At 32.1% G+C, this 14,864-nt stretch overlaps 1 protein-coding gene across 6 annotated transcripts in view; it reads left to right on the top strand.

Moving 5' to 3' along the window:
• TRHDE (thyrotropin releasing hormone degrading enzyme) overlaps nt 1–14,864 on the top strand; it is a 328,473-nt gene that overhangs the window by 226,912 nt on the left and 86,697 nt on the right. For 5 of the 6 annotated variants that reach the window (XM_036238036.1, XM_036238038.1, XM_036238035.1 and 2 more), the window contains one exon: nt 3,880–3,945. The exons of the other annotated variant lie outside the window; for it this stretch is intronic. In XM_036238036.1, coding sequence (XP_036093929.1) covers nt 3,880–3,945 — 66 coding nt within the window. The remainder of the gene's footprint in view (nt 1–3,879; nt 3,946–14,864) is intronic. 6 annotated transcript variants of the gene reach the window in all.

Genomic DNA, 14,864 nt, shown 5'->3' with positions numbered 1-14,864 from the left:
TCGATTTTCTCAACAGATATTTATTGAAGGCTTATTATTAACACTCTAGTGAAGGTTATACAGAATCTGTAGAGAGATTCTAAGATACTATTTTCTATCTCCTTCACTAAAATCTCATCACTTTTCTCTTGACAATCTCACCCACTACAAATTTCAATTTATCCCTTCAATCATAATCCTCCACTGAATTTTATTCCTATTGCATTTGTCCTCTCTTCCTCAAGTTCCCTACCTGTTTCTCAAATGGCACATTTTAAGTTGATGTAAACATATTTACCTAACCAACATTTTCTTTTAAATTCTATGTATCTGCTAATATCATATTACAGTCACTGAGGCTTTAAAATTCAAAATGATCTTTGTTCTAGTGCTTAAACCTATCTCTGGTTTTATCCTAATTGCTACCATTTGCTTCTGGTTATTTTAATTCCTCCTTGGAATATCATAGGTAAGACCTAACTTTTTTTTTTTTAACTATTTTTCCAAAATTTTTCCAGAGCCTATAATAAAATTCAAATTTCTTAGCCCTGGCATTCAGACATCTCTGACAACTTCCTCAATCTTATTTTCCATCTGATCTTCCATTGTCTGTTTGTATGCCCCTTTTCCCACAATATTACTTTTCTCACTTATACTTTTCACTTTCATATCAGCATGACCATGCAAAAACCACTCCTGCCATTTCATGTAAGCCCTTTCTGTTTCCTTTGCTCATAGTCTAACACTACTACTTCTTCAGATCCTTTCTATCATTCATCTCTCAAAATATAATAACTTCTCCCTCTTCTGAATCACAATAGGATATTTTATTTCTTTTGTCATTCATCTTATGCTGTATCGTATCTTTTCATCTCGCCTAAGAGGTTTTGAGGTCCTAGAAGCTGGAGACTTGTGGCATAACTGTTTATATCTAGTAGATACTGAGCACACTGCCTTGCCCAGTAAGCATATGTTAAAAGAATAAATTAGTTGAGAAGATCTCTTCAAAAGTTCTTACTTATCAGTAAGGTACACCAATAAAGTAATAAACTGCATATACTGACTCAGTAGTCTTCAAGAACACAAAATAATTCCTGTGCATGCAACTAAGTTCTCTTCCTCTGTCATCCAGTTATTATCCTGAGGGAGCATCACCCCTGAACACAGGGAACAGGAGCACTAAGTGGTGAGGACTGTCCTTTCTCTGAGATGTTTACTGTCTTTGAGACTGACATGAAAGCAAATGATTACAATGTAAAATAAAAGAAATTTTAGCTAGAAATTTATATGAAAAAGATATTTCAAATAGAATAATAACTAAATGAGGAACGGGTTTATAAACATACTTTTGTGGAATATTCTTTATGAATCCTTTAATAATCAGGTAGTAGTTTCTAATTTATTATATCTCTGAACCTTAATATGGTAAATATAATGATGGATTTTCTTGAACAAGTCTCAAAATTATAAAAATCTTGCAGAAATAGTGTAATAGTTTATTTATTTACCATAAAACCAATTAGGCTCTGTGACATCCAGTTTGTTTGATTGGGCCTGGAATTTTGAGTTACCAGTAAGTGTAAGTTCCAATACTGTAAATAATATTTGCTTGGTTAAAAAAAAAATTTAAAGACATAATGAAAGGGGATTCAGTGTTGTTTTTTAAAAAATAATTTGTTATGAGTTGCACCTGCCTGAAGAGTGTGATCCTTGTTACGAGCCATGCATAGTAGGTGCCCAGTACATTTTGGGAGAATGATGACAGTTGGAAAGGCCATCTGTCTATGAAGTTCTATGAAATGAGGATTTTTAAAATTTAGCTTTGGGAAGAAAAGGCTAGTTAAATATAGAAGAGTGCATGCTACTCTGGGAAATTAAAATGTTCAGGCAAGCAACACAAACATATATTTTTTAAGTTAATTAAATTACACAATATAATAATAGGGAGTTCTGTGATATATAACTTTTGTATATTGATTATATTTCTAGGTTTTATTTCCTGTTAGTATTTTGTTCCAGCCCAACTGAGACAGGAAAACAAGTACATTCTTTATGATTAGAAAGAACTCTTTTGCCATTAGACCAGGATAAATGGATAGCTTTTATAGCCTTGCAAGAGACTAAGTCATCATTATCTAGATGGAAACACTTAAATCATTTGAAGATGGTTATTCTTTTCTGAAGGAAAGTTTGAGTTGACTGCTTGAGATTCTGTCTCACTCCCCAATTGGCGAGAGTTAGTTTTGCTGCAGAACTGACAGTTTTCACCCTCAGGGTAGGTAGATTAGATTGGGAAATGTATATGATGAGAGCTTGTCAGGAAAATTCAAGGAGCAGAACTGATAAATTCTAAAGGGAATTCTAATCTGGTCCTCAGATTGAATCATGAATGCTTATATCTTGTGAACTTATACAAGTGTGTAGAAGATAAAGCAGAAGAAGCAGAAGAAAGAGCAGAGTAGAAGGTGTGGGAAGGGAATATATTAGAAGAGGCACAAAACTCTATATGACTTGACCAGCTTATCATTTGTTGAGATGTGAATAAAATATCAATTTGGGGAGCAATTTTGGTGATGACTGAAATATTTTGAGACATTTCTTTAATAGTTATTCACAGAGCCTGAGTATTGTACTGAATTAAAATTCCAAAATTCTAGGAAACGATTCTAGTAACAAACAATGGGAATTCATTCTTGCATCTTTGGACAGGCTCCCACAGTTCAGTCTTAGGCAGGATGAGTCTATATGTGGTTCATATGATTCTCTTATAAAAAAGAGACACCTGGTAGAAAATGAATTATTGGAAAATGTAAATTTGTAATGAGTATGAATTCAATATGTAAGTCATAAAGGGAATTTCCCCCCTAAAATCAGGCTATTATATATATATATTTAAACTTTTGCTATTTATAATCTGCTGCTCCACAGTTAAAAAAATTTGGTGCAGACTGATATATCTTTTTGAAAGCTTATTTATATTTCACATACAAATTTGTGATTGTCCAGGCTTAACTATCATTATTTAGAATATTTCATATTGATTAAATGTCTACCTTTTTTCATTGATACACTTACTTTTACAGTATCATAATAATTGTTTTCAAGATGAGATACTCTTAAATTAGTATTTTTTTCTATTACTCTAAATATTATATCAATCATATATATTTTACTTATATATGGATATATGGCTACAGCCTCTAAAAAATAAACAAAAAATAAAAATAATTAGCTTCATATAATACTGTTAGCTAACACTCATATCACAGTTACTATTTTTTAGACCCAGTTTGAACTGCCTTAATTCATTTAAGTTTCAGAACAATCATATTAATTTGGGGCTATTATTGCTTATACTTTACAAGTGAGGAAAGACAGTAATAGAGAGGTTAAATAATTTTCCTTTGTAAACATGATGAATGAGTGGCAGAGCCAGGATTTAAACTCAAACGATCTGAGTGCTTGGAACTCCCTATCCAGGATTAGAGTAAGTAGCTATGTTACTCTAAAGTTATATTTTCATATGATTATTTATTAACGTGGGTATCTTCCCTTCCTAGATTATGAACTGGTAAGTACAAGAACCATGTTTTATTAACTTTGTCAAGTATAGTGCTTAATAAATTTTTTATTACTCCTGAATTACAGCTTATTATTGCCCTGAGATATTCTTTTCAGGACCCTTCTATTTTGATGTCATTGGTTTTAGATTGACAAAAAAAAAATGCAATTGTTACCTGTAAGTGGAGTGTAGTATTTATGATTCTCTTATTTATTAACTATTTTTAGGAATGCAATAGCATGAATGAAGTGGACTATTTTTGATTGATTTAGGATAATTTTAGAATCATGTTACTTGGTTGAAATTCTTTTCTCTTTTCTAAATACTCTTTTCTGTAGGGTGCTGCTTTAATTAGAATGCTGGCTAATTTTATGGGCCATTCAGTATTCCAGAGGGGTTTGCAAGTAAGTAAAATGGTTTTTATTTTCTCTTACATTTTTCCTTGTCTATATATTTATTTTAAAGATTTTTTACAGGTTGGGAAATTGCTAATAGAAAATTGCTGAATTTGATGGAAAACTTTAGGATGAGTAAGATAAGCAGTGTCTTTCCATATGACAAATGAAAGTAGTTAAGATTCTTACTGTACCAATCAATAAAAATAAAACTATTATACCATTTAGAATCTATTTAACACGTATTTTTAAATTGAAGTAACTTTTAAATATATCAGATCTAAAATGATCTATATAAGATTTTCTATAAGTCCACTTCTGTTTTCTTCCATTTAAAATTTTATATAAAGTGGAAACAAATTATATTAGCTTTACTAAAGTTATATATTTGAGAAAATCTTAATGCCATTTTCACCTCTACCTTTTATGTTGTTGTCTTACTGTTGATATGCATAGATTATTTGCTCTAACAATATCTAAATGTTTTTAAATTAGAAAACATAATATTTTAAATATAGGAGAAAACAGTTTTATCATATTACCTTTAGAATATGAAGTATAGAATATAAGAGTGGATTCTTAGAAAAGAATATTCTTAAACTCTTTAAAGCAAACACAAATATAAAAAAATAGAACTCTTATTCCATTGAATGTGTTGAAGTAAATCATGTTCCTAGCAGCTGTGATTGATGAATTATTTATGATGCATTCTGCTACTTAGAAGTGTCCTTTAAAGTAAATTGATGTTCACCTGAAATACAATTATGCTAAGACAGAGAGAGCAATCAATCTTATCTACTCTTAGTAAGCTTTTCATTTTGAAATTTAAATAAACTACATATGGGATCAAGCCATGTTTTAGTAGTATAAGTCTATCTCTACCCAAAATGAACTAAAAGATAAAATACAAAGTAGGAGTTAAATATGTTTGGACAAAGCCATATATACTTAACACAACAGAGAAAAAATATAAATTTCTCTGGGAATAATTTTCCTAAGAAAATATTTTCACACATTTATTCCAGCAGGGATTGTAATTTACTTTAGTTCTTTCCATTAGGGACACCTTCAGAATACCTGAATTCCATAGAACCTATTTGCAAGGTGCTAAAATCTTTATTCTGATCACATAGTTGGGAAAATCTTTTTTCTCAAAGAGCACCCTCCATGAATATCAACTCTCTGGAGGAATGTCCTTTCTTATCCCCACTCCTTTGTTTTTTCCCCTATTGAAGTTGTAGCATGACAGTTTCAGAAAATATCTAAGCTTTCATAAGGGCAATACAAATTGAATTTGATTTCCTGGTAGCAAGTTGATGTGAAATCATTTTCTATACACAATTTTTATTGTTTTTCCTCATCTGGGTGCATAGATTTGCTTGGCAGATTGAATAAGTATAGTTATATTATTTGGAAAGGCTTATTGTTTCACAACATTTTTCTTTATCCTGTCATGCTTTCTATGGTATGCAAAATACATCAATTTTTAATATACCCTTTTCTTTGACCCAGTCTGTTCAGTTTTGTCTGAAACAGTTAGAATACACCCTCTGCCTCCCATGTATTAAACTTTCATTTGAAGCTTATATTAATGTGTACCTTTATTCTTTGATACTTGATTTGGTTAATTTTCAACTGAGGGACTCTCTTTGTCAACATTGCATTTCATTTGCCTTGTGACATCTCATTGATCAGATAGATCTGTATCCTTCGGTACTTCCTTGCAGCTTTATTTATACTCATCACTCAAACTGATTTAGTGTATCATCAGCAGTTTGGATTAGTTTACAGTAGATCCCTATGTCTGGGTGATAAATTATCATCTCTTGTGCATGAAGATATATGGGATACATTTTGGAAATGACCTCCTGAACAGACACTTCATGTCATGGTGCCGAGTGGTCACAGAGTTGATATTAATATATTTCTCATCCACAAAACTCTAGGGAGTCGTGTTTTTACAGTCTTGTTGAAAGAGCTAATGTAGACTGTCAGTGCTTACCTCTGCTGGAAAACCTATTAATTGTTTTTACATTAACCATGGCTATTTTTATGTTGACAAATGCAAGTTTATATCTGCAGACAGACCCAGGGTTGGATTTACAGGTGTAGGCAATTCCAAATTGCAAATAGCACATTCATACATTTTTCCTCATTTTCTTCTTTCGTTTCTCTCTCCCTTTCTCCTTCCTTCCCTTTCCTTTATTTCTCTTCCTCTTCCTCTCCCCCTCTTTCTTCTTCTTCTCCTCCTTCTTCATACTTGGACCTTAGCCCTCATTTTCTACCTGGGAACAATAATAATGGTAGTTACTTCTAAAATTTGTGTTCTCTTATAATCTTTGTATCCTTGTCCTCGGCTCTTTTGGGAACAAGGCAAATGTTTTTTACATATACAAGTACAGAAAAAATATAATAAATATAAATAGATACAAAGTAAATTATAAACATAATAAAACTCATATAGAAAAGTAGTAGGTTTCTGGGAAATTTCTGGGTCAGTTCACACACATGTTTATATTTAAGCTAAAAAGTATCTGTATATAGATTCCATTATATTTTTCTACCTGTTATAATACTTTGTATTGGAAAGATACATTTTAAGTTCTAACTCACATATATATTCCTTGGAAAGAAAGGACTCAGATTTTTTAAAGAAAAAAGTTGTTCCTAATAGCCGTATAATCCATTGTGTCCAGTTATTAGATGGTCTAGAAAAGTTTCATGCTGAATAATTACAACTTTCCCTAGTCTAGTCTTCTCAATACATTTTTGTCTAATTCCTTTTATTTCTTGAATTTTGTCTGATTCTTAAATGGTTCAGCCTTGCATAGTTTTTTTTTTTTAAATAAATTTCCTAAAAACATTTTTTTGGGAGGTGGGGAATAGAAACTAAATATACACACACACTAAAATTCATCCTGGCTACCATTAATAAGTTAGATTCTGCTTCAATGTTTACACTGAAAGTGAAGTGTGGAGCAAATGAAGCTTGAACTCTTGTTTAATTTTGTATACCATTTGTAAATAATATATTTTTAAACATAGAAATGTTTATATTTTTGCAAACTCTGCATATTTACTTTTCTAAATAATTGCTTTTCCAGAATAATAGCTGGCATATTTAGTTACACTTTCATATTTCGCTCTGGATACTTTACATGTTTGTGATTAAGCTATCCTTATAATAGATGATATTTTCTAAGGACTTACTTTTTGAAGTATCTTGGTGATTTTTCAGTGTATACATTGTTCTTCCTAAGGTCAGAGTTTCTACTTGTATTCCTGAAATCTGCTAAATTGACTCTGTGTATGGATTTGACACCATTGAGGTGTGTAAGAGGTTGGTCTTGAGGAGAATTGGCATCTCCTTTAATGAGTATCATTACAGCAGATTCAAACTATGGGTAACTGACTTTTCCAGAGACAAGAAAAGCTTCTTTTGGAGCCAAGGGAGTCTCAGTGGAATTTAGACATTAAAGGTCCCCATTCCAATTCTCAGTGTCCCTTAGTTTCTCCATCAATACCCTCATTTTTACATGAGACCTAAGAAAGCTATGAAATTTCCTTGAGTTATAATTTTACCACTCAGAATTTCAAACCTTAGTCTGCTTTTCAGTTGATTATAAGGCTAAAATAAATAGAAAATTTTTTTAGGATAGCCATAGATGTTCTCTGATTCACACCCCATATCGTCAACTGAGAATTTAAAGCACCAAGGTTATATTTTCCTTTTTGTAATCTCTCTAATATAGTCAGAAATAACATTCTGCTCACAGGTTTTGTAGTTCTTTATTCTACTATAATGTTCTATTGAAACAGTTATTTATTTTCCCAAACTTGTTTTTCAATGTAAGCAACTATAAGTGATATTTTAAGAATCTGCCTTGGCCCTGAAAATCATATATTACCAGGACTTTCTTACCTAGCCAGTTCTATTACCTCCTTTAAATCTAATCAAGACAGACAAACCATTGTATTTTTCCATCTTTGAGAGTCTGTTTTTTAAGACATACCACTCCTGATATATATATATATATATATTACAGTAACCCAATCAAAACCATTCTAGGTACTTAGGTACTTTGGACAGAAAGATGTTTAACACAGAGTACAAATCTAAAACTGTTCAGAGGTCTAGAAAAATAAAAGTCAGGAAAACCACTGCTAAACTTTAGAAAAACAAGAAATTTAAGTATCACAATGAATTAATACCCATATTCTCAGCTGATTGCCATGATCCTGGAAGTGTCTGGCAGTACCTTACCTTGGCCCCTGCCAAAGCCCACCTGTCTGCTAATTGCTATTTGAGCCATCACGACTCCTCCTTCTTTCATGCTTTCCTTAGCCCTTATATGTACTTTTTATGCAGAACTTAAACTTGGACCTAATTAGCAAAAGATTCTAGGAATTGGAGTTTCCACCTCATACAATGCACAAATGTGTAGAATGTAGCTGGAGTGGTGATGAATGTTAATAGATAATTTGACACATTTAATTTATAAATGCCTTCTCTATTGATTAAATATTATTTTTGTTGGTTATTGTATTAACATATGGAGATTTGAAAATATTAACACCTTTATCTCTTCTTTGATATTTATATTCATACCTTACTTTTGTAGTTGGAGCATAATATTTTCAACTGATTTCTGTAATTTTTTAGACTATATGAGGGGAGAAATTAGGAAAATCAGTCGACAACCATAATTCCTAACTACAGTTCAGTTGCCTGTGTTCTATAATCTCAGTTCCCTCTTTGAATGAGTTGATTTAGTTGTGTCAGTAAATTAGTAAAATGTTGAAATTTTTTAAATTTCTCAAGTTATTAATCTTCTAAAATAAGGAACCAAAGGGGAAAAGACTGGAGAATTCATTATTGTGACTACTTGTTTTGCTTTTTTATTAAATTAAGAAATTCAAAGTCTTGATTTGCACAATTGTAACTGTTAGCGTCTCGTTCAACCTCCAGGTGGGCAGGATAGAGTAAATGCACGGAGAAAAATCTAAGCAATGGTTTGCTTAAATTGTTTTTAATTTAAGACCAACTATGTACAGGGCATCTGTAGAGTAAGCTTATATGTTTTCCCAGTACAGGATTTCTCCTAGCAATGATCCAGTGAGTAATGATGATTAAAAAAACAATTGCACTCTTCATTACCTGCAGGGACTTAGAGTCAGTGGGAAAGGCAGCAGGCAGGTCATGCGTGACCGGGAAGTCCCTCTTGTGTACAAGCTTGAGTTACACTGTTCGTACATAATGTAATTCTTACCTTTATCATCTCATATTAGTTTGTGGCATAAGTCTGCAAATTCTTTCCCAGGTCATCCTATAAAAAGAAGCAGGTAATATTACGCAGGGGCTCCACAGCTGTTTAATAATAGATTATTTGAATGCAGTTTTCTCATTATCATGTCACAGACATAAGCAGAATCCTGATTGGCAGAACACTGAGAAGGAGTACTGCAGTGGTACCTCATTTCTATCTTCTTTTCCACTTGGACAATCTTTAATGCCTGATGTTGTTGATTTTCCTTTTCTATGAGGTACCTGGAATAGAAAGATACTACATTTTTGCTCTCCTTGTTTTTTTTCTGTCTTTCTAGAAGTTCTTGGTAATTGCACATATCTCTCTGAAATCTTTCTTTCTCCTATGAATAAAAGCTTTCTCCAAATTCCTCCTTCAGTACAAACTGTCCATTCCGAAGCATCTTTCAGCAATCCTTACATCTTTCATTTCTTGGGGTTTTATTGTTTAAGTGCATAAACTTTAATTTTCACCCATATGTAGCAATGCTTAGGCATATGATCAATAAATTAGGGCCTACTTATTTTACTTTGTTTTTACAATTTGAGTTTTTATGGCTCAAATCCTCATTCTATATAAGTATTAGAGGCTTGTTTTTAAAGTAATTCAGTTAATGATTCTTTTAGATGGAATTTTTTACACGACTTTTCGCCCTTCTTATTTTATTTTTACTTGTTTTAATATCCTTAGTTATATTTTTTCCTCTGATTTATCTGGAAATAAAAGAATCAAGCTATAATTATGAAATCCTCAGATAATATTGATTGTTTCAGTAGCTATTAAAAATAATTAGTATATAGTACCATTGCCTTTTCTTTTTGAACAAAACAATATTGTTTTAATGATTTGCGCCTAGCAGTACTATTCTTCATGTTGTTATGACTCAACAGCAGGGAATTGAAATTATGAAGAAAGATCATTGTTAAGCTTGATATAAACTCAAACCCTGATGTCTATGTCAGAAAATGAGTCACCTTCTTACTCAACCAATGAGGGTAATTCAATATCATCTAAAATATGATTGAATAAAGAAAGATTTCTTTTGATTAGTGTTTAACTGCTCTTTTCCATAAGGTAACCTACAACAGGATGTTTGGCTCCAATTATCAGGGTGGAAATTGCTTATGCAAATCAATATAAGGCAATGAGGTGTGGATAAAAAGCAAAAGGGAAATATCATTATTATTGGTTTGTGCTCATAAAATTCTGATAGCCTGAAAGTAATGACAGGCACAAAGCCATAGGGATTATTAGCAGCAACAACATACTCAATAACTTGTGTTCCAGTGAGAAGTTATATATTAACATGTGTACACAGGATTTTTCTTTGATGACTACTGGCTTACATTCGTGAGAATGTTTGCTTCCTTCATGCAAGTTTTCAGATAAATGAAAATTCAGAAAATAATAGAGGAATAGAGACAGTGTGTCAAAGTTAATTTTTTCCCGAAGACATAGTTTTGAATTTTCATCCAGATGGTAGCTAAATCATGCTCAATCTAAAATAAATGACCATAAACAGATTTTGTTCATAGTTTTCTGTGTTTCACTTAAATTGCTGTGCAGTTTTATATATGCTATAGGTAGAAAAGCTTTATACTTTATAATAATTTGTTGTGATCCCTCAGTAGTAGTATACGAATAATGTTATCATTGCTGGTATTTAGTCATTATATTTGAGTTTACTAGCATTTACTTTATTTAAAACCTAACTGCACAGCTAAAATTAATGAGCATTTTGTAGAGGGAAAAAATACTAATTTTAAGAAAGAGTCCCTGAATTTGAGAATTAAGAATACTATTGCTAATAAATAAACAAATACTTTAAAATATTAAATAGCAATAACTATTCATATTTTTAAATCAGAGAGAAATTACTTTTATTTATTAGTTTTCATTGACTTGTTTATATACAGCCACAGATTGAATATTTATCATTTTTTCGTCTGAATTAAACATTGTTAACTGACCACTCCGACTATATAGCATTAACTATAAAACTTTAATTCTTAAAGACATGTATCTCTGTTAGGTCATCCCACATGCATTTACCCAGCTCAATGGGAGACATTATAAATTTATATTTATTGGTTTTCTTTTACCTGTTTGTTAAGGGTTCAAGATATATTATACAGTTTAGCTAATAGGGTTGGTACTGTAAAATTATGTTTTTGTTAATCTTATTTAATATATCTGTGAAATTATTAGACACATTGGCTGATGGTTGTGTGTGGGTATGTATGTAAATGCATTAGTCTTTAAATACACACACACATATGCATATTTGCAAACTGTCTCTCACTCCTTGCAGACACTACCATCTGGTTAGATTGCTAGTTCAGAAGTACAAAAAACTTGCCTTAGAGGCATTTTTCTCTAACTTATTCAGCTCTTGCATCAGCAGTTTTCCTCCTTTTCCTTTTTTAATTTATTTTTTCTCTCATGTTCTCTTTTAGGAATGTTTATGTAATAGCCTAAAACTACATACTTGGCAATGTTGCAAGTTTTGATATAAAAAAAGAACAACTCTAAGTTGGGGAGATTTTTTTCCCTTGTTACTCATATTTTCATAATTGCTTGATAATTTTATTACAGAGTTTAGTACTAGTAATATGGCATAGATGTATCATAATATATTTAGTTTTTTTTCTTGTTCATAAACATCTATAATGTTTTACAATTTTTGTTAAACAAAATTGTAATAATCCTTAAGTTATAGATTTTCTCATTATATTGTGATTGTATCTTCATATACATTTCTGGAAGCATATTACCAATTTTCTTCCAAAATGTTAAGCCAATATATGACAGTAGAAATAAAATTTTAAAGTTTTCTTTTTATAATGCACTAAGCAAACAACATTGGGTCTTATAAATTTTTACAATAATTTTCTTACTAATTTAGCAAATAAAGATCATTCCATTGTTATTTAAGTATATATATTTTTATTACAAATGAAGCTGAAAAATTTTCATATGTTCTCTCACATTTTACTCTTTTCATTTACTGTTTTATGATGTATTTATCCATATGTTTTATTCATTTAAAAATTGAAGTTTTACTCTCTTTTTCATAATGTTGTATAAATGGTTCTAAAATAAAAATAGTGAACCATGACATATTTATTGCAAAATTTTTTTCCCTTGTGATATCTAACAAGATTGTTAGATGAAAATTGTTAAGAGAAACCGTGTGTTATAAATTACTGGCCTAAGATAATTGCTGTAAAGACCAGCTTAAGATATATATCTATTCGAAACTCTATTTTGCTCTACCTCTGTGTTTCTGTCTGTGGAAAAGAGAGCTCTGTATTAGTATGGCACACAGAGAAATGGTGATATCCATTTGTTGTTCTGCATCTCATTTTTATAATCTGTCTCCTATATTCACATTTTCTATTCTGCTCAAAGTCTCTGTGATTATTTTACAGATCTTTCTTTTTTCTTCTTAAGAATAATAACTCAGGACATGGTTCCATTGTGTAGTGGTTAGCACATCTGCTTTACATGCAGAAGGTCCTGGGTCCACACCCTAGTGGAGCCACAGTCCATGGTCTATGGCCATGCCACCCTGAATAAGCTCAATGTCTGATCTCGGAAGCTAAGCAAAATTGGGTCTGGTTAGTACTTGGATGGGAGACCACCTAGGACTATCAGGTGCCATAGGCATAAATAATAACAAACAATTTTTTTAAAAAAGAATAATAACTCATTTAAGTATTAAAATCTTTTCTTAATGCTTTGTGCTAATAAACCAAAATTATAATTTTTTCCTTTTGCACCAGCTCTGCTTAGTTTTATGTCTGCAGTCCACGTTGCTCACCCATCAGATGTGTTCAATTATTCATTTATTCCATTCCTACTCTATGTCAGATACCATGATAAGTACAAAGTATTCGGGGCATGCTGCATACAGCAAATATGGCCATTGATCTCATGAATCATATAATAGGATAAGATTGACACTGAATAAGAAAAAAGCAAATACATATTTACTAAATGTTAAAAATTCTGGGAAGAAATCAAATAGGATGTGCGAAGAGAGGATTTGAGTGGAGCAACTTTGGTTGGGTGTTTAGGAACTCCTCCTTGATACAAAGCATATACGCTGAGGTCTGAAGGATGAGAAAGAGCTGAGGGAGGAGGGGATAATTCAAGAAAGATAGAAGGGCTTGTGCAAAAGGCTGAGGCAAAGAACTGAGCATTTTCAGGGAAAAGAAAGGAACTCGCATTGATAAACAGAGTTAGTAAGAACAAGGAATAGGGTAGGGAAGAGCTAATCATGCAGTGCCGAGATAGACTGTGTTAAGAAGCTGAGGTTTTATTATTAGTGCAAAGGGATGTAATTAAACAGTTTTAAATTGGGATGCAACATGGTTTTATTTATATTTAAAATAGTCTTCTGGCTACTTGTAGTAATATGTTGAGATTGGAGCACTCAGCATACCCAGAGAGGAATTAGGTTATGAAATTTGGAAGACACTTTAATGTTCAGGTGAGATATGATGGAGGCTTAAATAGCTGGTAGATATATAGAGACTTGTGTAGGTTCAAAATGTTTTTTGAAGATAGAATGAAGTGGACCTAAGGAGAGATTGGATAAAAAGTGTAGTGTGAAAGATGAGGAAGAAAAGGTACCCAAGAATAATTCTGAGGTTTCTGTGTTGAAGGCCTGGGACCAGGCCATGATGGGCTATAACAATGGAGGTTGAGAGAAGGAGATGGGTCAGCTAAAGAGACTGAGATGGAACAGCTGGAGTGGCAGGCACAATACCAAGGGTGTGGTGTCGCTCATGTCAGGAAAAAAGCTTTGTTAAAGAATAAGAAAGTAATCAATGAGGTTAAATGCAACTGAGACATGGAGTAAGATAAAGACTGAAAGTATTCTGTTGGCAGCTTGCAAACTTATTGATTTCAGTGGAAGAGTGAATGGAATACGTCTAAGTGAAGAGACAGTATATGTAGAATAAAATTGAAAGGAATTGGCCAAGGAAAAAGATCGGAAAAACAGAATAGGTGGTGAGAGAGAAGTAAGGGCTAAGTAAGGCTTTTGTTTTGTTTTATTTTATTTTTAAAGATGAGAGAGAGTTGTACTATTTTAGGCTGATAGAGGAGGTTTCAGGAGAGGAGGAGTTTGATAACTCTAGAGGAGTAAGAGATAAATGGGAAATCGGTCCTTGAAAAATCAAGAAGACAAGTTTTTGATACGAGATATAATTCTAGTAAATTTGGAGATTTGGAAATTGGAAAATGAGGGAGTTCTTTGCTGATGAATTCTATTTTTTTCAGTGTTTTTTATTTTTTATTTATTTATTTTTTTGGAGGTACAGTCAGTAGCTGAAAGTGAGGTAATACTGGGTGGTAGAGAGGATTGAAGAGAAGGAAGGCATGGTTGTATTGAGTGTCAGTTTGAGTTTGGTAATTATAAGCTTATAATAACACTAAAATGCTCATTTGCAATATTTTGTCCTGTGATGCTCAGTTGCATGAGTGCCGGTTTGGAAAAGACACATACTTGGATTCACCCAGGATTGGAGTTTTGCCAGCTAGTATAATTGAAGGAGAGAGCTGCAGAAGAGATGAGGCTATTTGCTAGAAATTGACTAAGATGAACTATGAAAT

The sequence above is a fragment of the Rousettus aegyptiacus genome, unplaced genomic scaffold (assembly GCF_014176215.1).
Source record: "Rousettus aegyptiacus isolate mRouAeg1 unplaced genomic scaffold, mRouAeg1.p scaffold_m13_p_2, whole genome shotgun sequence".
Classification (NCBI taxonomy): Eukaryota; Metazoa; Chordata; class Mammalia; order Chiroptera; family Pteropodidae; genus Rousettus; species Rousettus aegyptiacus.
This window is presented reverse-complemented; position numbering and strand designations above follow the sequence as displayed.